Source organism: Conger conger, chromosome 16 (genome assembly GCF_963514075.1).
Source record: "Conger conger chromosome 16, fConCon1.1, whole genome shotgun sequence".
Classification (NCBI taxonomy): Eukaryota; Metazoa; Chordata; class Actinopteri; order Anguilliformes; family Congridae; genus Conger; species Conger conger.
In genome coordinates this window covers 3,654,495-3,681,368 of record NC_083775.1, presented here as the reverse complement: position 1 = coordinate 3,681,368, position 26,874 = coordinate 3,654,495, and the positions used below count along the sequence as shown (strand labels likewise).

At 41.4% G+C, this 26,874-nt stretch overlaps 2 protein-coding genes across 2 annotated transcripts; both read left to right on the top strand.

Annotated features, from left to right (window-relative positions):
- Nucleotides 1–1,892: 1,892 nt before the first annotated feature.
- On the top strand, nucleotides 1,893–8,320 carry LOC133114966 (apolipoprotein L3-like). The gene is made up of 3 exons (XM_061224668.1): nucleotides 1,893–1,906; nucleotides 2,786–3,382; nucleotides 7,363–8,320. The coding sequence occupies exons 1-3, from the start codon at nucleotides 1,893–1,895 to the stop codon at nucleotides 8,318–8,320; spliced, it is 1,569 nt and encodes a 522-aa protein (XP_061080652.1).
- Nucleotides 8,321–14,715: 6,395 nt separating this feature from the next.
- Nucleotides 14,716–26,255, top strand: LOC133114965 (uncharacterized). The gene is made up of 3 exons (XM_061224667.1): nucleotides 14,716–14,786; nucleotides 21,094–21,690; nucleotides 25,298–26,255. The coding sequence occupies exons 1-3, from the start codon at nucleotides 14,716–14,718 to the stop codon at nucleotides 26,253–26,255; spliced, it is 1,626 nt and encodes a 541-aa protein (XP_061080651.1).
- The last annotated feature ends 619 nt before the right edge of the window (nucleotides 26,256–26,874 follow it).

Sequence of the window (26,874 nt, the reverse complement as noted above, 5' to 3'; positions counted from 1 at the left end):
TAGAAAGAGTGGCATGGCTACTCATTTTGTTTACCCACAGGTAAAATAAAATGATATGGATCGGTCCGGTCACTCAGGAGGAAACATAAGTAACACAATGAACAACAGAACATAGCTAAGTAAACTGGAGATGTAAACAGCCATACTCACCAACCCATTGACAGACCTGGTGGGGCTGTGCTGAACTGCTCCCCCCACTGGGGAGTTCATGGTTGGGAAGAAGCCTGGCCCAAGGGGAGAAGTAAGAACCCTTAAAGACCCTCAAATTAATATCCAGCTCACTGGTTTTCATGCACCATAACCTCACCCCCTGCCCCTAACCCGTAGACCATCTCACAGTTTCTAATCCCTTCTCCTCCCCAACACACCCTACTAGGAGAATGCACATACTGACATTATATAGCAAATACCTGATTTGATGATTAATAATTACACTGCTCACGTCTGCCTTGTCATTGTGTATGGGGAACAAGTGTTGTGATTAGATAAGGGTGTTTGTTTGAGAAATAGTCTGTTTTTATGATTTTAGGCCCAAATAGGATTGGGCCTATTTGATCATCTGATTTTCTAATTAATTAGAATAATTTAGAATACAGCAACACGCAAATGTATGACTGAACTGCTTACCTAGCCAAACAAAACTAGCAAATATAATTTTATGGAGGTACCTGTATTTTTATTTTTACAACCACCATCACAAAACCCAGAACAAGAATTTAAAAACTGCCAAGTAGTGTACTGGTACTGTCTTGTGTATAATACTGTCTGTTTTGTCTGTATTATGAGAACAATGTATGCCTACTGCGTTCAGTGCATACTAACAAATTGTTACCAACCATCACCTAGAAGCTCTGTGTAATACCTGTTGAGAGGTGAATGTCCCAGAATGTATAGTTTTGATTGTTGTTGGATGTTTGTAAAATGTATGCTCACTCTCCAAATGAGAGTGTCGATGTAGTGAAATAGTGGCTCATGCAGAAAACAGTGTTGCCATGGGAGCAGTCGTCTGGCAGTTGGAGGGTTGCTAGTTCAATCCCACCCTGGCTGTGTCAAAATGTCTCTGAGCAAGACACCTAACCCTGGGGAGTTCATGGTTGGGAAGAAGCCTGGCCCAAGGGAAGAAGTAAAAACCCTTAAAGACCCTCAAATTAATGTCTGGCTAACTGGTTTTCATGCACCCATAACCTCACACACACACACACACACACACACACCCTACAGAAGCTGCCTTCCAGGCGTCACTGAAGGAAGGAAAGGGCTGGACCTGGATGAGAGTTAAGATTTGCAGAGTTTCTCAGAAATTGAAGCCTATAAAAGTCAGATACAGAAATACAAGATTCACTTTCAGAGACCAGCCCAAGGTAGCAGTATCATATAGGAGATTGGGTTGCTTTTCAACTTTTCATTTGAATACAACAAGATGAGTGAAAGGAAAGTAAGTGCCTGAACTTTCAGACAGCGGATTTGTAATAGACCGAAACTGCTACCACAGCTGTGGAGAAGTAAGTTCATCTCAGGTTTGTGTGCAGTTGAGGAAACTTAAAAATAATGCAGCCTACAGCACAGAAGACAAAGTAGTGGTGTAAAATAATAGATATCACTACCCTATGGGAAAATGTGTTGCTCTTGGTCTTCAATTGAATGTGACATTGAATGTTTTTGTGTTTTTGCCACTGTAGTTTAATGTTTATTTCAGTTAATGGATAATGTTTTATCGCACCTAGGTTTCATTTTCATGCTCTTTTTTCTTGTCAACGATATTAAACTTCCTCTGCACTCGCTCATATTTTATTACGGAAGGTTGCTGAACAAGATTCCAGTCAGACGAGGCTGCTCAACTTTGCTGAAGTGCGAGTTCAGACAGCGCTGAACAAGAGCTCCAGACAATAATCATGGCCCATATACGGTGAGATAAGTAAAGGTGTCCAATATTCACAGTTTTTTTTGTCCTCTTGGGTTTGAGAATGAAATGGGTATCTACCAGATCTGGGATGAATAAACTCCTCAAAAAAAGTTTGTGTTTGGTCGATCATACACTGTTCGACATTGGCATGGAAATTTGGCACATTTCACTTGGGACCTCACCCACATAATCAGCTGTGCTGCTCATCCCACAAATGCATGATCCTGACAAATGGGATATCACTGTAAAGGGAAATGAACAGGCTTTCCAATTACATATGATACAAAGGTAATTATACAGTGACAAGGGAGATATGATCAACCAAACTCAAATACCTTTTTTGAAGAGTTTATGAATGTAAATATGCTTCTGAAAAGAAAACTTTATTGGAAAAACTTATCATAATGGAATGTATTTGGGAGCAGACTAATTAAAAACATTAATTATAAAACCCCTGAGATGAATTGTTTTTCAAAGTAATGAATGAACAACCATGAACTATTAACTATTAATGAACTATTATTTCATTGCATGTGTATTTTACAAATATTAAAGTATTTATAGGTGTAATGTCTTACAAAGAAAAACAACATTGAACTAGGAAGGATTCACAGAAGCTGACCACAACTTCTCAACCTCAAGTTTAGCTCTGGAACACGTCCGGACCAAGACTTACAATTCTCAGGCAGCTTCCCTTGTCTGCACTGAAGTACAGCTGAATTCAAGGACACAAATTGAATCATTACACCAAATAATTATTTAAATACAGCCTAAAGTTGAAATAGTGCTCTCTGACACACTGGTTGAGGGTAGGAGCACTGGCCAATGTGACTGAATCAGCGTTGATGTGAATCAACAATGCAAGTTCTTATTGCCTTGCAGGGAGAAACTGGATCAGCTGGCTGCTGGCTACATTTCAGACACCATGAGCTGTATTCACACAGTGCAGGAGTTCTGCGACAGACACTCAATATGGCTCCTACAGAGAGAGACAGAGCTGGAGAGGATGCGAGACATCAGGGACAGAGCGGAGAAGATCAACCTCACAACTGACCACTACAAAAAATCAAAAAACAAGAAGAAGGCCTTCGGGGAGTATATGTGGAGCAAGGTGACCCAGGTAACAGCGGAGAGCAGGGCCCAGGAGCTGGAGAAGGAGCTGGGATGCCTGCTCCAAGACACCTTGAAGGGGCTTGAGAAGCTGACCCCGTTCCTGGAGGCTGTGGAGATGCTGGCGGTCACGTCGCTCTCCGTCTTCGAGGAGGAGAATCCGGTGTGCCAGCTCCCTGAGGGGGTGAGCGCTGATGCCGTTCGTTCAGTCATCACCGCCGCCAGGCGAGCCTGTCCGCTTTTGATCCATTTCAAGAGAGACGCCGGAGAATTCTTTCAGACCAGCCTGGTGAACGTGGACCTGCTGGCTTTCCAGCTGGATAAATACTTGAGGGTTTCCCAGGAGCTGTGTGAGAAGTTTCAGAAAAGGTATTTTTAATGTTTCAATCAAATCACAGCGTAACATACTCCTTGATTCCCTAGCAAATCATTGATACCTTCCAATTTTACTTAGCCACTTCACAATGTCATTACAATGTTTTATATTTACTTGATTATTTATTTATTCATTTATTAAGCATAGAATGCCAAATTAAATGTTGATTATGAGAAAAAATCGTTAGCTGTCCCATTCTGCAAGTGGTGTATAAACAAAATCCACTGAGTACCAGTTAAATGTTTCTAGAAAAGTTGACTGAGTTGAAGTATGTAAGTTCAACATATAAGTGGAGGGTCAGATGAAATTTCTGACTCTGGCTTACGGCGGGCGGCACGGGTGGTGCAGTGGGTAGCACCGCCGCCTCACAGCAAGGAGGTCCTGGGTTCGAATCCCTGTCGGCCGGGGGCCTCTCTGTGTGGAGTTTGCATGTTCTCCCCGTGTCTGCGTGGGTTTCCTCCGGGTACTCCGGTTTCCTCCCACAGTCCAAAGACATGCAGGTTAGGTTGATTGGAGAGTCTAAATTGCCCGTAGGTATGAGTGTGTGAGTGAATGGTGTGTGTGCCCTGCGATGGACTGGCGACCTGTCCAGGGTGTATTCCTGCCTTTCGCCCAATGTATGCTGGGATAGGCTCCAGCCCCCCTGTGACCCTGTTCAGGATAAGCGGGTTAAGATAATGGATGGATAGATGGCTTACGGCGGGCCTAAATGTGCCAAATTAAACATGTCCATGGGTCATATCTCAGCTAATGTTATTCGTAATTTTTTTTATCTTTACAAAATGAGAAAGTGCTCTCAGATTACTCTTATTTTGAAATAAAATTGCACTAAAAATAATGTTTAATTTTGGAGATATACCTACCAAGATTGGTCCCGAAGGAAAGGATACAAAAATAGATGCATGTTTTCTGAGACCAGACATGAAGTCTACATATGAAAGTATCTCAAAATTCAAATTTCCAAAGATATATGGTTTTTCCTTACAACGGTTTTGTTCTCAGTTTGTGCAGTGATGCATTTTTCATTGTCACACAGGCAAATTTTGAATGGCTCTACCGGCAAAACAAAATGGAGTATGAAGCTTCAATTGTCAGGAGGTTTATATCTCACAATTATCTACCAAGACAGAGGTAGATAATGGTGTTGGCATGGAATGGCCCTTTTGCAGTGCAGACTGACTCTAGAATCAGTGAAGGAAATTGGTTTAGCTGGGCAGGACCCAATTTTCACAGCTGATATTTTCTCTTTTTTTCCAGTTCAGGAAGTATATCATTTCTTGGAATTAATAAAAGGTAAGCAGAAATATTTCCCTCATTAAATTCACCAGTTGAAGCCTTTCCCCTCTGCATATGTGGATAGATATTGTGTTCTGCATCTCAGTGTATACAGACTATATCAGTTATCAGTTTTACATTCTTAAGACATTGTACATGCAATATTTAATGTCACACTAATATACATAATTCTTCTCAAATCAAGCATTATTTTTGAATCCATTATAGTCACCAAACACACCTAAATTCATTTGAGACATCTCATACAGTGCCAGATTTTTCTCATTCTTCCAAGGACAAAGAAAGCCCCATGCCCCAATTTGACCAACGAAGCCATTCAGAACATGTATGAACATTTGACTCATCTGAGGAGCATCAGGTAAGTACATCCTGATCCTTAATGAGGTTTAATGTCGACAGAGACATTTTAGAGTAAATTCATTGTGTGTGATATTGGTGCAGTTATCACAGGTGATTTGTTCGCTTTGATAACGGCTTGTTCCTGATGTAGTGAGTTCAAGTGTAACTGTTTGCATTTATACTTTTCCTAATGGCAAAGTCCATTAACTTCAACCACCCTGGCACAGATCCATAGCCTCGTGATTACTTATAAATAAGGCTGTGTGTTTGTCACAGAAAATATTGGCTGAAGTCGTGGAGCAGTCACAGCAAATCACAGAAAAACTAAAAAGTGTTTTTAATAAATCACTGTGCAGCATTGGAAAATTATTGAAATAACTTGCACAACGTTTTTGGTCAGTTTCTGGCTGGTTGGAACAAATACATTGATAGCCTGTTGCATTTAGTCTTAAGTTTAATTAAGCTTAGCTTAGCTTAATTATAGAAAGAAAGAGTTTTTTCGGTTAATCTTTGTCTCATCTATTCATAACACTTTGTTCCAGATCTCTACAGGTTTTTTTGTAAGGCGGAAATTATTCAAATCTGGCATTGTCACTCAGTGCACTGGTCAGCTTGCTGGCTTCCTCTGGTCTGGTGGCAATATGTGGCTGTAAAGTAATTTAACCCCAGGAGCATACACCATTAGCCCCCATCGTCTCCGCACCCATACGGGCAGGACCCTGTGGGGGAAAAACTCATGCATTGTTCCAAAAACAGCTGTCTTCCTGAACCCCCATAAATCCCCCTTCTATCAGGGTGCGGCATCTTTTACGGCGCCAGAAGGTTTCAGAAAGCACGGCCTGTTGGGCCCAATGTTCTCTTCAACCCCCCTTCCTTACTCCCTCCCTCTCACATCTCCCTCATTCCTCAGTTTCCCTGAAAGTATGGATAAAGCATTGGATGTTTCATGATAAAGTCAGTTTAGATAATATTCACGTTTGGTATTATTCTGATTATTTCAGTGTGACTGGTGCAATGGTCTCATTTCTGCAACAGCAAACCTTGGAAATCATAACCAACCAGGAACCAAGGAGAAACTGTGTGGAGCTCTGCCCCAGTGAAAGCCATGTGCCTCAACCCCCCTGATCAAATCTCGTTTCCTGGGGAGGCCTGGCTCCAAATTCCAAATGGTTATGAAACGCCAGATGGTTCATTGGTTCATTGCGGACCCATTTTTAGGGTCAAGAACAAAGGCCTGGATTTTGGATTTAAGGAGACCAAACCAAGCAATCAGGGTGTCTGTAGCCAGACTCCCGTATGTAGTTTTTATTACCAGGTATGACTTTTAAGACTCCGTAATTTGGTTTCCTTTGTAGTATATTTTATTTAGGAACTAGTGTAATTATGTATGTAACCTGCCTGGTAAAATAAATTGTTAAAACTTGATCTGTGTGGTTTCGCTTACTGACACTCAATGTTACACAGGGAATGTTTGGTTACCCCCTCGAGTTGGTCTAGGGAGGATGTAAATTTACGCTTAATGTATCACGGCGTATAGCACCCGTAGACCTATGATGGTAAATCACTCGCCTCCGCATGGTTGTTCATTCATGTCGAGAACAGCCGTAGCTATGTTGGTCTTCTTGGGTCCCTAGGCTGTAAACAGATATACCCAAAAGTAGCTATTCCTGCGACCTCTGTAATGACTGCAGATATCTAGCCACCTCATGAGACGTGCACATAACGCGCGATGTGACATGCGGTGGGACCAGCAGAGGACTGTTCAGAGAGTAAATCTCAGTACAGGATTTCTATAGCGATCAAGTCAAAATTATAACTGAGACATCCACCAAATGTGGATAACTAATCTAAATTATTATTAAAAAATGGAGTCAGATAAACAAAGGTAAATGTATTGGCCCTATTGTGGAGATTCTGGGTCAGCCCGGACCAGTAAAGAGCGGAAGGCAGAGTGGTACTACTGTCTTTGTATCGTGGTTTATTTATTGGCTGATCTAGACTCTCCGCATAGGGGTCACTAATATTAAACCCTACTAATATTCTTTCAGCAACACCAGAAGGACGAGCACGCTGATACCTTCGGCCCTCGCTAAATTCCGTCGTTGGGTTAGCGTGGGGTTTTACATTTTAATGTATGTTTTTAACTGTAACCTGGCCATTCTATTTTTGAGGGTTGCCAGGGGTTGTATCTTGTGGTGAGACCTCTGACATTATATTGACAAAGTCTTCTCTTGATGGTCATCTTTGTCACTAAATAAATATTACAAAGGGGAGTCAAATTATCCAGGGATCCAACTGTTTTGGAGCCCTGGCTCAGAGTGAAACCTTTCCCCCTCAGATTAGACCGGCACTTCAGGATGACCTACCTGTTCAGGGGATCAGCCCAGCGGTTCATCGGCCTGTTCAGCCAGCGCTGCTCCAGGATGCAGCAGTTCCTGGAGGCTCTGGAGGAAGGAGCTGTGCAGCTAGACAGGATGAAGATGGGGGCCAGCATCTCCAGTGTGGCGGGCAGCAGTGTAGGCTTTGTGGGAGGCATTGTGTCCATCGTGGGCCTGGCTCTGGCCCCTTTCACGGCGGGGGCATCGCTGACCCTCACGATGGTCGGCGTTGGGCTGGGGGTCACCAGTGGCGTGAACAACTTAGCGACAGGTATCACCGAATTATCGGTCAACATTCACCATGGGAAGAAGATCAAGGAAATCTTCCAGAGCTACATTAAAGACGTGGAGACTATTCTGGAGTGTCTGGAGCAAGCGGCCAGTTACATTATACCCAACACGATGCCAGATGGGCTGGATTTTGCGACAGGTGTTGGGACTGTCATCAAAACCATGGGTGGCGTGGCTAAAGGGATAGATGTCTTAGTGGATTGTGCTTCTGCCGTAAAGGTGATTGCAGCCGAAGAGGTGGCCTTGAGTACAGTCAAGGTGGTGTCTCAGGAAGTCAAAGCTGCCCGAAACGCCCCTAACATGGCGGCCGATCTCACCGATATCGGGCAGTTGGCTAAGGGCACTCCCCTCGCCCTAAGCAAGTCTGCCAGGGCGGGGTTCATCGCCCTCAACTCCATCTTCATGGGCGTGGACCTCTTCTTCATCTGCAAGGACAGCATCAGCCTGGCCAATGGGGGCAAGAGCGATGTGTCAAAGGTCATCCGCAGGAGGGCCAGTCTGTGGAAGACCGAGCTGGATGCATGGGAGAAGATCTATCACTCTCTGTGCACTGGGAGATTGAGCTTCGAAAGGAATGAGGAGGTCCTACAGAGGCCATTTTACCAGGCACAAAAAAGGCACACTTAAAAGTCACAAAAGTGGCTTTTTTTGGGTGGTATTAGTTGTATTTGATTTTTTATTAATTTGTTATTGAAAGTCTGTCAAATATAAAGAGGGAAATGTATAGTAATATCCACATAAAAATACACTATATCAAATTAATACTCCGCTGTGCAACCTCCCCCCCCCCCCCCCCCCCACTATAGTTTTGTCAGTTTCAGTCAATCATCGTCCGATATACAACTTCCAAATACAACTTACAAGCACCACGTCCCCAGCCACAGTTCGCTTACAGTGAATTTTATGTTATATATCAGTGAGAAAACTCTGTAGTAGCTCACTAGGTCTTGCCAGTTGCAACCTTCATGCTGTAATTTCGTCATTACTAGCCTCAGTACTCGCATGCAAGCTAGCTAGTCTAATTATCATGAAAACAACGTTATCTCCGTCATTTTATGATGCAGATAGTTACGTTTTGCATAGTTTTTGGTAGTTTAGTGATTAGTGAGGGGCCGTAAATAAAGGACTGATAAAACCATTGAGCTGATTACCATATATATTTTAGTGCTGAAAGAAAATGTTAACCAAAATGTTTAACCTACAAAATATTTATTTGATTTAAGTGTTTTGTTATTTTTCATTTGTTACAGATGTATGTTCATTTCACGTAACTATTGGGACTTTTTACTCTGATACGGAGGATAGTCCAGTTACTGGTATCCCAATAAACAGAGGATAGTCCGGTTACTGGTATCCCAATAAACAGAGGATAGTCTGGTTACTGGTATCCCAATAAACAGAGGATAGTCCGGTTACTGGTATCCCAATAAACATTTGAGGTGGTAATAATGCGGTGTCAGACTTAAGAGCAGTACATGGTCCGGAGTGACTCCCTCAGCTGATGTGCAAGACAAATACAGAGCCTCTTATCCAGAGCGACATACAGTTGATTAGACTAAGCAGGAGACAATCCTCCCCCGGAGCAATGCAGGGTTAAGGGCCCAATGGCTGTGCTGATCTTATTGTGGCTACACCGGGGATCAAACCACTGATCATGCAGGTCCCAGTCATGTACCTTAACCACTGCTCTACAGGCCGCCCTGCAGTAACTGCAGTACTACAGTAACTGGACTGAGACAGGTTATGGGCCTAGCCAATTACTACAGATCATCTGTACAAGACTTTGGGGGAGCTGGTGTCGCCGTTGCAGAGGATGCTGAAAGGAGGGAAACCAGGAAGTGAAAAATTGGAGTGGGGGCCTGAAGAGGAAGAGGCCTTCACTGGATTAAAAGAGCAATTGTCTCAAGCACCAGCCCTTCGCCTGTCATTGTCGCCTGTCATTATCGCCTAAGCAAAGGGAAGGGGGCAAGTGGAGCCAATTTAATAAGCATTTAATGAACTCCCTAGAAATGCAGTAATACGTTGTATTTAGTTTGTTTTTGTTTTCTGTCCTTGGGGCGAGCCGGTCCAGGGTGTAGTCGTCCTCAGGATAAGACCGGTACGGGCGTGGTACGACAAAAGGTCCTCCATGCGCATGTGTGTCCTCAGACACCTGGTGAAGACACCCCTTTCCCCTTTCCACCTGAGCATGACAACAGGGAGCCCACCTCTGCCCAGCTGCACATTGTGTTTGCTGGGAGGGGGGACTGAGGGGCCGTGCACAAAGGACTTAATAAAACCATTGAGCTAATTACCATATTTCTTACCTCCTGATGTCCCCCGCCCCCCCTTTCTGATATCCCTATCCCTCTTGTCTAACCCCCCAAAAAAAAAAAAAAAAAACTTGTGAAAGAACCTGGGGGGTGACATGGCTCAGGCAGTAACAGCAGTCGTCTGGCAGTCGGAGGGTTGTTGGTTCGATCCCCCGCTCGGGCTGTGTCGAAGTGTCCCTGAGCAAGACACCTAACCCCCAAATGCTCCTGAAGAGCTGGTCAGGGCCTTGCATGGCAGCCAATCGCTGTCGTGTATGAATGGGTGAATGGAGAAGCATCAATTGTACAGCGCTTTGGATAAAGGCGCTATATAAATGCCTGCCATTTACCATTTACTTGTAAATCGCTTTCAAAGAGTCAAATGACAAAAATGTAAATGTAAGCTAAAATGAATGACACATGCTTATATTAATTATCTATGGTTAACCCTATATTGTGTGCTATTTCCTTGGCAATGAGTCATTCTTCAGGAATTTAGCTTGACCTACTGATAAGTGGGTTAAGAAACATAACGTAACATAACATAAGGTAAAGGTCGCCTTTTCCTACCCCGAAAAGTGCCTACTGCCTAATTTGCCTAAAAGCTAGATAGAATCTAACATGTATCAAGCCTGGTCTTGAAAACCCCCAGTGTTTCTGCGTCCACTACATGCACTGGCAAGCTATTCCACACATTGACCACTCGCTGTGTGAAAAAAAACTTCCTATTACCTGTACGGAATTTCTACTTTGCCAATTTCCATTTGTGCCCTCTCGTGCTTCAACCTGACTTTGTTAATCTCTTTAATAAATTTAAAACCCTCAATCAAATCCCTCCAAAGCCTCATTTCACTAAGCTTAAAGAGATTAAGCATCCTAAGTCTATCCTCGTGACTCTTATATTTACACATGGAATCAATCTGGTTGCCCTTCTCTGAACCTTTTCCAGTGCCTCTATGTCCTTCTTATAGTGTGGTCCCAAGAACTGTACACAGTACTCCAAGTGTGGTCTAACAGGAGTAGGTTAGGTGAGTATAACTTCCTTGGACTTATAATAAATACTCCTGGCTATGTATCCTAGCATCCTATTGGTATTTTTTTCCTGCTACTGCACATTGACTAGAACCTGAAAGGCTTTGGTCAACTATGACCCCCCACATAATTTTGTACCCCCTGTGAAGTAATCCTGCCTAATATTTTTTATTTCCCATGTGTAGAACTTTACATTTAGTCGTAAAACTTGTATTTGATTTGTATGAGCAATAGATTTTTAGCTTTGTCTTGTGCATTGCTCTTCTGGACCAGAATAGTATTGCAATGAAAAAAGCTACTATATTATTGTTTGGGCATGTCACAGTGTGTTTTCCCTGTTAAAATAAAAGTTTCAATCAATCAATTTTGATTGGGAAATAAGAAGCAGCATAAACACTGCTAGATAAGGCAAATACATCTGTCTCCAATGAAAGGCAAAATACTTCTCCCCTCCCTGACACTGGATCAGTTTTTCAGCCATATGCATACATATAAAAATGTGTGTGTGTGTGTGTGTGTGTGTGTGTGTGCGCACGCGTGCTTTTGAATATAATACTGTGGTTTTGTTTCCTCTTAGTGTGATGTTCAAAAACGTTACTAATATCTAATTGTTGTTCAGTAGTTTTACCGTCTCATTTAGAAAATATATGCAGAGTAACAGAATGATACAGAACATGAAAACAGAAAAAGTTTTGAAGCCACAAAATTCAGGGGGCTCATGTATCAAGCATGTCAGAGTAGGTCTACATCAAATCTGTGGTTTCTTCATGGAATAATGCGTTTCAGTAAAATTTAAACAGGTCCCATGTTATGAACCTAGTGTGTGATTATGGAATGGATTGATCAGTATAGTTTAAACAGGTCCCATGTTATGAGCATAGTGTGTGATTATGGTTGGCGGTGGTGTGGCAACATTGGGGTGGGAATAGTGTGCGTCGGTGGGGTGAGTGCCCTATTTTTTGCTTGAGCCCCTGCCCCCCAAAATGTCTGCGCACGGCCTTGCATTTTACCTCAAGCTGAAGAGCACCTTAGACTGTAACAACTGCAGTGTTCTAAACCCTATACTCAATCTTGTGAAACCTGGGGCCTCATTTCTATAACAATGTTATGATCAAATTGTATCTGAAATAGTGGCTTATGCAGAAAATCATGAGTAAGTATTTATTCATGAAATGTAGATATGAATTTATCTCTATGTAAAGTTTATTCTACAGGCAAGTTAATTATATGCGTGTGGGCATTTAAAACCACTGGGTCAGTTTCACAGAGAAAGAGTAGCCTTAATCTCGGATTTAATTCAGTTTTGTATGGAGAATCTCCTTTGAAAATAAAATTAGGTGAAACTGGCCCTATATGACTGGCCCCATTACTCAGCGTAGAAGTCAGTCTTACTCTGAAATTACGCCCTGAAATTACACCCTGAAATTACACCCTGAAATTACACCCTGAAATCTGTTTCACAAAGCAGGATTACGGAGTTAGCTGGATAACTGGGCCCTGATTCACAAAGCAGGATTACGGAGTTAGCTGGATAACTGGGCCCTGTTTCACAGAGCAGGATTACGGAGTTAGCTGGATAACTGGGCCCTGTTTCACAAAGCAGGATTACGGAGTTAGCTGGATAACTGGGCCCTGTTTCACAGAGCAGGATTACGGAGTTAGCTGGTCCCCATAGCTCCTCCCGCTATTATTATTTGTATAATTATTAATTTAATATATTAATTTAATTTATTTATATATTGCATATAACACTACTGTCAAAATCACTGTTTGCCCAGTGCAGGCCAGAAGCAGATGGACTTCTGCTCAAGGTTTCTTCCTGTTAGTCGGGGAGTTTCTCCTTGCCACTGTTGCCGTAGTCTTGCTCTGAGGGGGTTTTAGGCCTGGGCTCTTTGTAAAGCTGCTTTGTGACAATCTTTTATTGTAAAAAGCGCTATACAAATGAAATTGAATTGATACTCAATCTCACCCAGTGCCAGTGTGGGTGCAGGCTTTTGTTCCAACCAAGCAGTTCCTCACCTGCTTCTACTGATCAAGGTCCTTAGCAGAGCCTCTAATGGTTGACAAGTAGAACTGGGTGTGTAACTGCTTGTTGGAACAAAAGCCTGCGTCCGCACCGGTGCTCAGGTAGAGACGATATACAGCCCCTTGGCCACTAGAGGGAGCTGATTGCCCTTTAATGAGAACCACTGTCCGTTGTCACCGACGGACTGAGAGCGGGAGGGACGACGGACAGAACCACAGAAGAATCTCACCTGGCGACCCACTCACGTTCGCATTTTAGGGGCATTTCGTCTTGGGTGGAACCCAAGACGAAATGCGAATTATAGAAAAGTTAAAGTAAAAATCACTTATTGTTTTTTCGAGGTGACTATTTCCTTCTTATCACTTAGACAAAGATTTGATGATTTTAATCATTTATTTTGACCTCATCATCATATTGCTAGTTGGAAATCCGTATGATTCAGTGCGCATGCTTAAGCGTTTTTAAGGTGCGCCTGGAAGAAAGTTACGACAGCGTGTATGGCTAATATGCCATCGAGATGATAAAAAAATGGATGAACTAATTTAAATTAAACATTTCGACATGTCATGATCTCATTTATTGCGTTTATTTGTTTATAGTTATTGCATTATTAAATACTTTATTTCTATCCATTTTAATTATCCTATATAAATTGAACGGGTGCATTGGTTTTAAATTTGACTTTAACTTGACAACTTGTAATTTATCCTGCCAACATCTCTTACGGTCCTATATATGGCATGGCACTATTAATAAGAGATTTATTTAAAAACGTATGAAGAACTTCTAAAGAAGAGTGCATTGGAATAGCTCTTTCTTGATACCAAATTTGTCCCGTTCTTTTAAATGTAATTATTCAACATCCAGATTGGGAAACAATACGGCAGTATATCAACTGTCAGTTATCCCATGAACATCATGGTGTTGGTATATATTTTTATTCCGCTATTTTGTTAAAATGCCCATTTGTGCTGCTTAAACTCGGGGATACACCCTTTTCCTGGTAAATCCAGGCCTACTTTTAGAGAATTCACTCTACAGTTGAGCTAATTGGTCCCTACAATGGTAGGCTAATAGTATACCATAGTAGCTAGGCGTGATATAATAAATTACATAGTGTTTCTTACCTAGCTTGTGCATAGGCAAAACATAGCATTTTTATATTATTGTATTGGCCAATACTGCACTTTTGCGCTTTGCCATCCCTGTATAGAATAGAATAGAATAGCTTTATTGTCATTGCACAGTACAGAGCAACGAAATTGCAGTTGACAGTTTCATCCCGTCCAAGAAACATACAGTGGCCATTTCGTGGCCAACATGGGGAGGGAGACAGGAGCAGGAGAACTATCATTAGATAAGAAAGAAGCAATGGGGGGAGATGAGGGAAAAAAACTCCCCAAACTGAGCTCCTTTAGGGGGGCCCAGTGTAGGATTAGGAAAAAAAACCTCGGCACATAAGCAAACAATTAAACATCACAACAAGAAACCCGAGACATGCACATTTTGTTATTGGGAAAGGTCTCAGGGAGGGGAGGTGTCACAGCTCAGACACTAGGGGGAGCGCGCAGCCCATGGCGCAACGCTCAACTCCCCAGCAGACTGCTCTATGACAGGGAAAGACTAAGGCGTTGAATCCAAGGGTGTGTGTGCGTGTGTCTTTGTGTATGTGTATGTGTGAGCCTCTGTACTTCGTCACCGCCCAGGCCAAACATAGGATCTCCGAGATCGCCGTGGCTGTTGTGTAATTACCGTTTTCTTCTTGGGGTATCTGATTTGGTTGGCTGTAAAATAGCTGTCAGATGATACTTTTCTCAATATCGTAGTGTTATTTGCAATCTGTGAACCGTTCTCAGTCTCAGCAGTATGAAACTTTTTTTATAAATAAATAAAAATTGTAACATATATATATATTTTTACATAGTTCTGAATGTAGTCTATCTTATATTGTATAAAAAGAAAAAAGAAAAAATGACTGGGAAAAAGAGAGAAAAAAGAAATGGTGTACATTCCAAAGGTATTTTTAAAATACATAGTTTACATAAAAATGCAATTGAGATTTCGATTTAAGACTTCACGATAATCCAATCTGTTTTGCTTTAGAATTTAGAACTGTTAATACAGTATGAATAGTATCTAGTATTTCCTTTTTGAATTATTTAAAGTTTGGTTTCGTCTTTAACGATTTATAGGATTTATATATATGAATATGTCATTTCCCATAAATTATTCATACATTCACAATGTACCAAATGTTATATTTCCATATTTTTTGCCATCATAAAGGATAGCAAATCCTTCCCAAACCTTGCAATTCCCTGGTTCACAGGATAAATGCAATTAATAATTTTCTCGGACCTTATTGGTAACACAATAGACTTTTTATGAAACGTCTTTCCAATGTAGCCTATATTTTTATTATGTGAATTCCAAAAACTCTTTACCATATGTGTTGTAGGGTTTTGGCACATTTTTAGAAAGAAAATTATCAAAACATGTTTCGTCTCGTAAATCTTTAAATCGCAATTTGGCTTTGAATCAAAGATGCCATTATTTCCATATGATTTCTGAATAAGTACTAAATAAATGGCCATTGTTATGAGTCAATTGTGTTACCAATAAGATGACATTCTTAACCTAATTATCAAAATAAAATGTTATTTTATGTAGATATATCTTTGTTATACCGAATTAAACATCTATGAAGGGGAAGATATACACGATTAACCAAGACAACAGTGCTTGTTTATGAAAATCGGATAACTTTATAGGGACTTTATAGGGTACCAGGAAAACATTATATGGCACCAACATCAGTGGCAATAAATTCTAGGACGTACTTTGACGGTAAAACCCTTCCATTCAAAGACCCTGCAGATCCTTCATTAAGCACAAACAAACCTTTCTCATGTGTGGTTAATTGCATTTTCTCAGTTAAAGGAAGACAATAGAAATGAATAATTTCTATCTGAAGTTTTACTTATTTTAATTCCTAAACATGAGATTTGATCTTTGATTGGAAGGTTGTGCAATTCTAAAACACCACTAGGTTTCTCTTTTAAAGCAAATAATTAACATGTTTTATCTTAATAATAAGTCCTGATATTAAAAAAATTTTCATGTCTTACAAAGATGGTTGTGTCGTCTGCCAATTTTTTTTCGTTTGCCAAAATTAAATGAGCATTTCATTTCTTGATCAAATAAATGAATACCCTGAAAAGGTATTTTTCCACATGAAGCAACATCGCTGGCATAACTAATACAAATAGGAGAGAAGCTAGCTTTGTACCTTTGCATATGAAATCTACGAGTGGTCCCATAAGGTCAATTAATGGAACGTAGCATCCATTATTTGAAAAAAAACAAACAAACATTTTGGTTGAATTTTGTCTCCTTTGCTGCCTGGGTTACCGGTGCACTAGAAAAACAAAATTTCAAATTCCCATGATGAACACGGGGTGGCATAGTCGGTGCTACGCTCTGACACACACAAGAGGGCGGGCAATGTTGATGCCCCTTTCTGGACTGAAAGGAAAAACTTTTTTTTTTTAGTTTGGTATAAGCAGAAGTACTGATTTCATCTGTGTAGGATTGTGTCAAAAAAGATGACCGTAGTGTGTTGCCCATTCAGCTTTCAATGATTCTGGGTCTGAATTCTATTAGGGAGTGGCACTCCTAACCCTAACCCTGCTTCTGACTGCTCATGAAGGGCAGTTAAACTGGTAAAAAGATCATAACAAAAATAACATTGAACATATTAATTCTATATCATCTTATAACATGACATAGGTCGCACAATGAAACAACAGTTTTGGGAGCATTCCACTGAGGTGGCAGAATTGCGCAGAGACAGGGCAATGGTGGGAGCAATAGTCCTGTATTTACGAGCACTGTCTTTACATCAAATCTTGCTGACCCTGCGTCAACAATGTTAAACACACTCTGTTTCCTTTTGGGGGTCTGCGGAGAGGCGCACTTATGTAAAATACCCAACAGTATAAAAGTTAGAAACCGAAATCTAAGATTGATGTACAGTCCAATTGTGCGAGGAAACTTTCTTCCAATATCTTACATGGGACAGTCAATGTTTTGCATAGGAGACAATGCTTATTCTACAATCGTGCAGTGTGACATAAGTAATAAGTAATAACATCAGTAACCTCTAGGAGATTTGATTGCTTTTCAACTTTTCATTTGAATACAAGAAGAGGAATGAAAGGAAAGTAAGTGCCTAAACTTTCAGACCGCGAATGGACCGAAACTGCTACCACAGCCGTGTTGTTGCCGAGAGTGCCGTCGGAGAAGTAAGTTCATCTCAGATTTGCGTGTAGTCGAGGAAACTCTTCCAATTATATATTTTATAAAATAATGAATGTAGGCTACAGCAAGACAATGTAGTTTCTTGCTGTAGCAATAGATAGCACTACCCTATAGGAAAATATGTTGGTCATGGTCTTCGATTGAATGTGACATTGAAAGTTTTCGTGTTTTTGCAACTGTAGTTTAATGTTTGTAACGGATAATATTTGTTTTGTCGCACCTATGGTTTCATTTTCGCGCTTTTTTTTCGTGTGTGTGTGTGTGTGTGTGTGTGTGTGTGTGTGTGTGTGCAAAAATGCTTCTGAAAAGGAGTCTTTATTGAAAAACAACAACAATAATAATAATAATAATAATAATTATAATTATTATAATAATAATTATTATTATTATTATTATTGAATGTATCCATTATTAAAAAATTAAAGACTCATTATTAAAGACTATTTAAATACCATTTGTGAGCAGGCTAATTAAAACATCGTTTTTCAAAGCAATTTGAATACAAATTCCAGAGATTAACTATTATTTCATTGCATATGTACTTTAAAAATATTTAAGTATTTATAAATGCCTTCCAATGAAAAACAACAGAAACGTAACTGAATAGTTAACTGAGAAGTATTCGCAGAAGCTGACCGCAGCCTCTCAACGTTTTTAAGGTTTAACGTACGGGCCAAGACTTGCCATTCTCAGACAGCTTCACATGTCTGTACTGAATGACACAGCTGAATGACACAAATTGTGAATCAGTTTGCCATATAATTATTTAAATACAGCCTAAAGTTAATACAGTGGTTGAAGGTATGAGAACTGGCCAATGTAACTGAAACAGTGTCAATGTGAAAACGAAGATCTAAGTTCTTATTTCCTTGCAGACAGGAACTGGATCAGCTGGCTACATTTCAACTGTATTCACACGGTGCAGGAGTTCTGCGATGAGCGTTGAAGTCGCCCAGCAGAACTATGGAGTCTCCGGGTGGCACCCTTTCCAGGATGCCGCCCAGTGACTCCAACAAGGCCGGATACTCTCAACTGCCGTTTGGTGCATGAGCACAAATGACAGTCAGAGCTTTCCCCCCAGCGACACGTAGTCGCAGAGAGACAACCCTCTCGTTCCCCGGGTGGAACTGCAACACAGTGGCGCTCAGCCGGTGGCTCAACTGCTCCCCCCACTGGGGAGCTCATGGTTGGGAAGAAGCCTGGCCCAAGGAAAGAAGTAAGAACCCTTACAGACCCTCAAATTAATATCCGGCTAACTGGTTTTCATGCACCCATAACCTCACCCCCCGCCCCTAACCCGTAGACCATCTCACAGTTTCTAATCCCTTCTCCTACCCAACACACCCTACAAGGAGAATGTACATACTGACATTATATAGCAAATACCTGATTTGATGATTAATGATTACACTGCTCACGTCTGCCTTGTCATTGTGTATGGGGAACAAGTGTTGTGATTAGATAAGGGTGTTTGTTTGAGAAATAGTCTGTTTTTATGATTTTAGGCCCAAATAGGATTGGGCCTATTTGATCATCTGATTTTCTAATTAATTAGAATAATTTAGAATACAGCAACACGCAAATGTATGACTGAACTGCTTACCTAGCCAAACAAAACTAGCAAATATAATTTTATGGAGGTACCTGTATTTTTATTTTTACAACCACCATCACAAAACCCAGAACAAGAATTTAAAAACTGCCACGTAGTGTACTTTCATTGCAAATGTTTAGCCAGGTGTGAATAGTACTGTCTTGTGTATAATACTGTCTGTTTTGTCTGTATTATGAGAACAATGTATGCCTACTGCGTTCAGTGCATACTAACAAATTGTTACCAACCATCACCTAGAAGCTCTGTGTAATACCTGTTGAGAGGTGAATGTCCCAGAATGTATAGTTTTGATTGTTGTTGGATGTTTGTAAAATGTATGCTCACTCTCCAAATGAGAGTGTCGAATAATAGTGGCTCATGCAGAAAACAGTGTTGCCATGGGAGCAGTCGTCTGGCAGTTGGAGGGTTGCTAGCTCAATCCCACCCTGGCTGTGTCAAAGTGTCTCTGAGCAAGACACCTAACCCTGGGGAGTTCATGGTTGGGAAGAAGCCTGGCCCAAGGGAAGAAGTAAAAACCCTTAAAGACCCTCAAATTAATGTCTGGCTAACTGGTTTTCATGCACCCATAACCTCTCACACACACACACACACACCCTACAGAAGCTGCCTTCCAGGCGTCACTGAAGGAAGGAAAGGGCTGGACCTGGATGAGAGTTAAGATTTGCAGAGTTTCTCAGAAATTGAAGCCTATAAAAGTCAGATACAGAAATACAAGATTCACTTTCAGAGACCAGCCCAAGGTAGCAGTATCATATAGGAGATTGGGTTGCTTTTCAACTTTTCATTTGAATACAACAAGATGAGTGAAAGGAAAGTAATTGTCTAAACTTTCAGACAGCGGATTTGTAGTGGACCAAAACTGCTACCACGGCCTGCATACATGCAGCCTACAGCACAGAAGACAAAGTAGTGGTGTAAAATAATAGATATCACTACCCTATAGGAAAATGTGTTGCTCTTGGTCTTCGATTGAATGTGACATTGAATGTTTTTGTGTTTTTGCCACTGTAGTTTAATGTTTATTTCAGTTAATGGATAATGTTTTATCGCACCTAGGTTTCATTTTCATGCTCTTTTTCTTGTCAACGACACTGTACTTCCTCTGCACTCGCTCATATTTTATTACGGTAGGTGGCAGAACAAGATTCCAGTCAGACGAGGCTGCTCAATTTTGCTGAAGTGCGAGTTCAGACAGCGCTGAACAAGAGCTCCAGACAATAATCATGGTCCATACACGGTGAGATAAGTAAAGGTGTCCAATATTCCCAGTTTTTTTTGTGCTCTTGGGTTTGAGAATGAAATGGGTATCTACCAGATCTGGGATGAATAAACTCCTCAAAAAAAGTTTGTGTTTGGTCGATCATACACTGTTCGACATTGGCATGGAAATTTGGCACATTTCACTTGGGACCTCACCCACATAATCAGCTGTGCTGCTCATCCCACAAATGCATGATCCTGACAAATGGGATATCACTGTAAAGGGAAATGAACAGGCTTTCCAATTACATATGATACAAAGGTAATTATACAGTGACAAGGGAGATATGATCAACCAAACTCAAATACCTTTTTTGAAGAGTTTATGAATGTAAATATGCTTCTGAAAAGAAAACTTTATTGGAAAAACTTATCATAATGGAATGTATTTGGGAGCAGACTAATTAAAAACATTAATTATAAAACCCGTGAGATGAATTGTTTTTCAAAGTAATGAATGAACAACCATGAACTATTAACTATTAATGAACTATTATTTCATTGCATGTGTATTTTACAAATATTAAAGTATTTATAGGTGTAATGTCTTACAAAGAAAAACAACATTGAACTAGGAAGGATTCACAGAAGCTGACCACAACTTCTCAACCTCAAGTTTAGCTCTGGAACACGTCCGGACCAAGACTTACAATTCTCAGGCAGCTTCCCTTGTCTGCACTAAAGTACAGCTGAATACAAGGACACAAATTGAATCATTACACCAAATAATTATTTAAATACAGCCTAAAGTTGAAATAGTGCTCTCTGACACACTGGTTGAGGGTAGGAGCACTGGCCAATGTGACTGAATCAGCGTTGATGTGAATCAACAATGCAAGTTCTTATTGCCTTGCAGAGAGGAACTGGATCAGCTGGCTGCTGGCTACATTTCAGACACCATGAGCTGTATTCACACAGTGCAGGAGTTCTGCGACAGACACTCAGAATGGCTCCAACAGAGAGAGACAGAGCTGGAGAGGATGCAAGACATCAGGGACAGAGCGGAGAAGATCAACCTCACAACTGACCACTTCCTAAAATCAAAAAACAAGAAGAAGGCCTTCGGGGAGTATCTGTGGAGCAAGGTGACCCAGGTAACAGCGGAGAGCAGGGCCCAGGAGCTGGAGAAGGAGCTGGGATGCCTGCTCCAAGACACCTTGAAGGGGCTTGAGAAGCTGACCCCGTTCCTGGAGGCTGTGGAGAAGCTGGCGGTCACGTCGCTCTCCGTCTTCGAGGAGGAGAATCCGGTGTGCCAGCTCCCTGAGGGGGTGAGCGCTGATGCCGTTCGTTCAGTCATCACCGCCGCCAGGGGAGCCTGTCCACTTTTGGTCCATTTCAAGAGAGACAACGGAGAATTCTTTCTGCCCAGCCTGGTGAACGTGGACCTGCTGGCTTTCCAACTGGATAAATACTTGAGGGTTTCCCAGGAGCTGTGTGAGAAGCTCCAGAAAAGGTATTTTTAATGTTTCAATCAAATCACAGCGTAACATACTCCTTGATTCCCTAGCAAATCATTGATACCTTCCAATTTTACTTAGCCACTTCACAATGTCATTACAATGTTTTATATTTACTTGATTATTTATTTATTCATTTATTAAGCATAGAATGCCAAATTAAATGTTGATTATGAGAAAAAATCGTTAGCTGTCCCATTCTGCAAGTGGTGTATAAACAAAATCCACTGAGTACCAGTTAAATGTTTCTAGAAAAGTTGACTGAGTTGAAGGATGTAAGTTCAACATATAAGTGGAGGGTCAGATGAAATTTCTGACTTTGGCTTACGGCGGGCCTAAAAGTGCCAAATTAAAAATGTCCATGGGTCATATCTCAGCTAATGTTATTCGTAATGTGTTTTATCTTTACAAAATGAGAAAGTGCTCTCAGATTACTCTTATTTTGAAATAAAATTGCACTAAAAATAATGTTTAATTTTGGAGATATACCTACCAAGATTGGTCCCGAAGGAAAGGATACAAAAATAGATGCATGTTTTCTGAGACCAGACAAGAAGTCTACATATGAAAGTATCTAAAAATTCAAATTTCCAAAGATATATGGTTTTTCCTTACAACGGTTTTGTTCTCAGTTTGTGCAGTGATGCATTTTTCATTGTCACACAGGCAAATTTTGAACGGCTCTACCGGCAAAACAAAATGGAGTATGAAGCTTCAATTGTCAGGAGGTTTATATCTCACAATTATCTACCAAGACAGAGGTAGATAATGGTGTTGGCATGGAATGGCCCTTTTGCAGTGCAGACTGACTCTAGAATCAGTGAAGGAAATTGGTTTAGCTGGGCAGGACCCAATTTTCACAGCTGATATTTTCTCTTTTTTTCCAGTTCAGGAAGTATATCATTTCTTGGAATTAATAAAAGGTAAGCAGAAATATTTCCCTCATTAAATTCACCAGTTGAAGCCTTTCCCCTCTGCATATGTGGATAGATATTGTGTTCTGCATCTCAGTGTATACAGACTATATCAGTTATCAGTTTTACATTCTTAAGACATTGTACATGCAATATTTAATGTCACACTAATATACATAATTCTTCTCAAATCAAGCATTATTTTTGAATCCATTATAGTCACCAAACACACCTAAATTCATTTGAGACATCTCATACAGTGCCAGATTTTTCTCATTCTTCCAAGGACAAAGAAAGCCCCATGCCCCAATTTGACCAACGAAGCCATTCAGAACATGTATGAACATTTGACTCATCTGAGGAGCATCAGGTAAGTACATCCTGATCCTTAATGAGGTTTAATGTCGACAGAGACATTTTAGAGTAAATTCATTGTGTGTGATATTGGTGCAGTTATCACAGGTGATTTGTTCGCTTTGATAACGGCTTGTTCCTGATGTAGTGAGTTCAAGTGTAACTGTTTGCATTTATACTTTTCCTAATGGCAAAGTCCATTAACTTCAACCACCCTGGCACAGATCCATAGCCTCGTGATTACTTATAAATAAGGCTGTGTGTTTGTCACAGAAAATATTGGCTGAAGTCGTGGAGCAGTCACAGCAAATCACAGAAAAACTAAAAAGTGTTTTTAATAAATCACTGTGCAGCATTGGAAAATTATTGAAATAACTTGCACAACGTTTTTGGTCAGTTTCTGGCTGGTTGGAACAAATACATTGATAGCCTGTTGCATTTAGTCTTAAGTTTAATTAAGCTTAGCTTAGCTTAATTATAGAAAGAAAGAGTTTTTTCGGTTAATCTTTGTCTCATCTATTCATAACACTTTGTTCCAGATCTCTACAGGTTTTTTTGTAAGGCGGAAATTATTCAAATCTGGCATTGTCACTCAGTGCACTGGTCAGCTTGCTGGCTTCCTCTGGTCTGGTGGCAATATGTGGCTGTAAAGTAATTTAACCCCAGGAGCATACACCATTAGCCCCCATCGTCTCCGCACCCATACAGGCAGGACCCTGTGGGGGAAAAACTCATGCATTGTTCCAAAAACAGCTGTCTTCCTGAACCCCCATAAATCCCCCTTCTATCAGGGTGCGGCATCTTTTACGGCGCCAGAAGGTTTCAGAAAGCACGGCCTGTTGGGCCCAATGTTCTCTTCAACCCCCCTTCCTTACTCCCTCCCTCTCACATCTCCCTCATTCCTCAGTTTCCCTGAAAGTATGGATAAAGCATTGGATGTTTCATGATAAAGTCAGTTTAGATAATATTCACGTTTGGTATTATTCTGATTATTTCAGTGTGACTGGTGCAATGGTCTCATTTCTGCAACAGCAAACCTTGGAAATCATAACCAACCAGGAACCAAGGAGAAACTGTGTGGAGCTCTGCCCCAGTGAAAGCCATGTGCCTCAACCCCCCTGATCAAATCTCGTTTCCTGGGGAGGCCTGGCTCCAAATTCCAAATGGTTATGAAACGCCAGATGGTTCATTGGTTCATTGCGGACCCATTTTTAGGGTCAAGAACAAAGGCCTGGATTTTGGATTTAAGGAGACCAAACCAAGCAATCAGGGTGTCTGTAGCCAGACTCCCGTATGTAGTTTTTATTACCAGGTATGACTTTTAAGACTCCGTAATTTGGTTTCCTTTGTAGTATATTTTATTTAGGAACTAGTGTAATTATGTATGTAACCTGCCTGGTAAAATAAATTGTTAAAACTTGATCTGTGTGGTTTCGCTTACTGACACTCAATGTTACACAGGGAATGTTTGGTTACCCCCTCGAGTTGGTCTAGGGAGGATGTAAATTTACGCTTAATGTATCACGGCGTATAGCACCCGTAGACCTATGATGGTAAATCACTCGCCTCCGCATGGTTGTTCATTCATGTCGAGAACAGCCGTAGCTATGTTGGTCTTCTTGGGTCCCTAGGCTGTAAACAGATATACCCAAAAGTAGCTATTCCTGCGACCTCTGTAATGACTGCAGATATCTAGCCACCTCATGAGACGTGCACATAACGCGCGATGTGACATGCGGTGGGACCAGCAGAGGACTGTTCAGAGAGTAAATCTCAGTACAGGATTTCTATAGCGATCAAGTCAAAATTATAACTGAGACATCCACCAAATGTGGATAACTAATCTAAATTATTATTAAAAAATGGAGTCAGATAAACAAAGGTAAATGTATTGGCCCTATTGTGGAGATTCTGGGTCAGCCCGGACCAGTAAAGAGCGGAAGGCAGAGTGGTACTACTGTCTTTGTATCGTGGTTTATTTATTGGCTGATCTAGACTCTCCGCATAGGGGTCACTAATATTAAACCCTACTAATATTCTTTCAGCAACACCAGAAGGACGAGCACGCTGATACCTTCGGCCCTCGCTAAATTCCGTCGTTGGGTTAGCGTGGGGTTTTACATTTTAATGTATGTTTTTAACTGTAACCTGGCCATTCTATTTTTGAGGGTTGCCAGGGGTTGTATCTTGTGGTGAGACCTCTGACATTATATTGACAAAGTCTTCTCTTGATGGTCATCTTTGTCACTAAATAAATATTACAAAGGGGAGTCAAATTATCCAGGGATCCAACTGTTTTGGAGCCCTGGCTCAGAGTGAAACCTTTCCCCCTCAGATCAGACCGGCACTTCAGGATGACCTACCTGTTCAGGGGATCAGCCCAGCGGTTCATCGGCCTGTTCAGCCTGCGCCGCTCCAGGATGCAGCAGTTCCTGGAGGCTCTGGAGGAAGGAGCTGTGCAGCTAGACAGGATGAAGATGGGGGCCAGCATCTCTAGCGTGGCGGGCAGCAGTGTAGGCTTTGTGGGAGGCATTGTGTCCATCGTGGGCCTGGCTCTGGCCCCTTTCACGGCGGGGGCATCGCTGACCCTCACGATGGTCGGCGTTGGGCTGGGGGTCACCAGTGGCGTGAACAACTTAGCGACAGGTATCACCGAATTATCGGTCAACATTCACCATGGGAAGAAGATCAAGGAAATCTTCCAGAGCTACATTAAAGACGTGGAGACTATTCTGGAGTGTCTGGAGCAAGCGGCCAGTTACATTATACCCAACACGATGCCAGATGGGCTGGATTTTGCGACAGGTGTTGGGACTGTCATCAAAACCATGGGTGGCGTGGCTAAAGGGATAGATGTCTTAGTGGATTGTGCTTCTGCCGTAAAGGTGATTGCAGCCGAAGAGGTGGCCTTGAGTACAGTCAAGGTGGTGTCTCAGGAAGTCAAAGCTGCCCGAAACGCCCCTAACATGGCGGCCGATCTCACCGATATCGGGCAGTTGGCTAAGGGCACTCCCCTCGCCCTAAGCAAGTCTGCCAGGGCGGGGTTCATCGCCCTCAACTCCATCTTCATGGGCGTGGACCTCTTCTTCATCTGCAAGGACAGCATCAGCCTGGCCAATGGGGGCAAGAGCGATGTGTCAAAGGTCATCCGCAGGAGGGCCAGTCTGTGGAAGACCGAGCTGGATGCATGGGAGAAGATCTATCACTCTCTGTGCACTGGGAGATTGAGCTTCGAAAGGAATGAGGAGGTCCTACAGAGGCCATTTTACCAGGCACAAAAAAGGCACACTTAAAAGTCACAAAAGTGGCTTTTTTTGGGTGGTATTAGTTGTATTTGATTTTTTATTAATTTGTTATTGAAAGTCTGTCAAATATAAAGAGGGAAATGTATAGTAATATCCACATAAAAATACACTATATCAAATTAATACTCCGCTGTGCAACCTCCCCCCCCCCCCCCACCCCCCCCACTATAGTTTTGTCAGTTTCAGTCAATCATCGTCCGATATACAACTTCCAAATACAACTTACAAGCACCACGTCCCCAGCCACAGTTCGCTTACAGTGAATTTTATGTTATATATCAGTGAGAAAACTCTGTAGTAGCTCACTAGGTCTTGCCAGTTGCAACCTTCATGCTGTAATTTCGTCATTACTAGCCTCAGTACTCGCATGCAAGCTAGCTAGTCTAATTATCATGAAAACAACGTTATCTCCGTCATTTTATGATGCAGATAGTTACGTTTTGCATAGTTTTTGGTAGTTTAGTGATTAGTGAGGGGCCGTAAATAAAGGACTGATAAAACCATTGAGCTGATTACCATATATATTTTAGTGCTGAAAGAAAATGTTAACCAAAATGTTTAACCTACAAAATATTTATTTGATTTAAGTGTTTTGTTATTTTTCATT

Coding starts and splice junctions, on each gene's coding strand:
- LOC133114966 (XM_061224668.1), top strand. Junction 3,383..7,362: donor TGTGAGAAGTTTCAGAAAAG/GTATTTTTAATG, acceptor TTTCCCCCTCAG/ATTAGACCGGCACTTCAGGA.
- LOC133114965 (XM_061224667.1), top strand. CDS start 14,716: ATGTGTGAGCCTCTGTACTTCGTCACCGCCCAGGCCAAACATAGGATC. Junction 14,787..21,093: donor GAGATCGCCGTGGCTGTTGT/GTAATTACCGTT, acceptor ATTGCCTTGCAG/AGAGGAACTGGATCAGCTGG. Junction 21,691..25,297: donor TGTGAGAAGCTCCAGAAAAG/GTATTTTTAATG, acceptor TTTCCCCCTCAG/ATCAGACCGGCACTTCAGGA.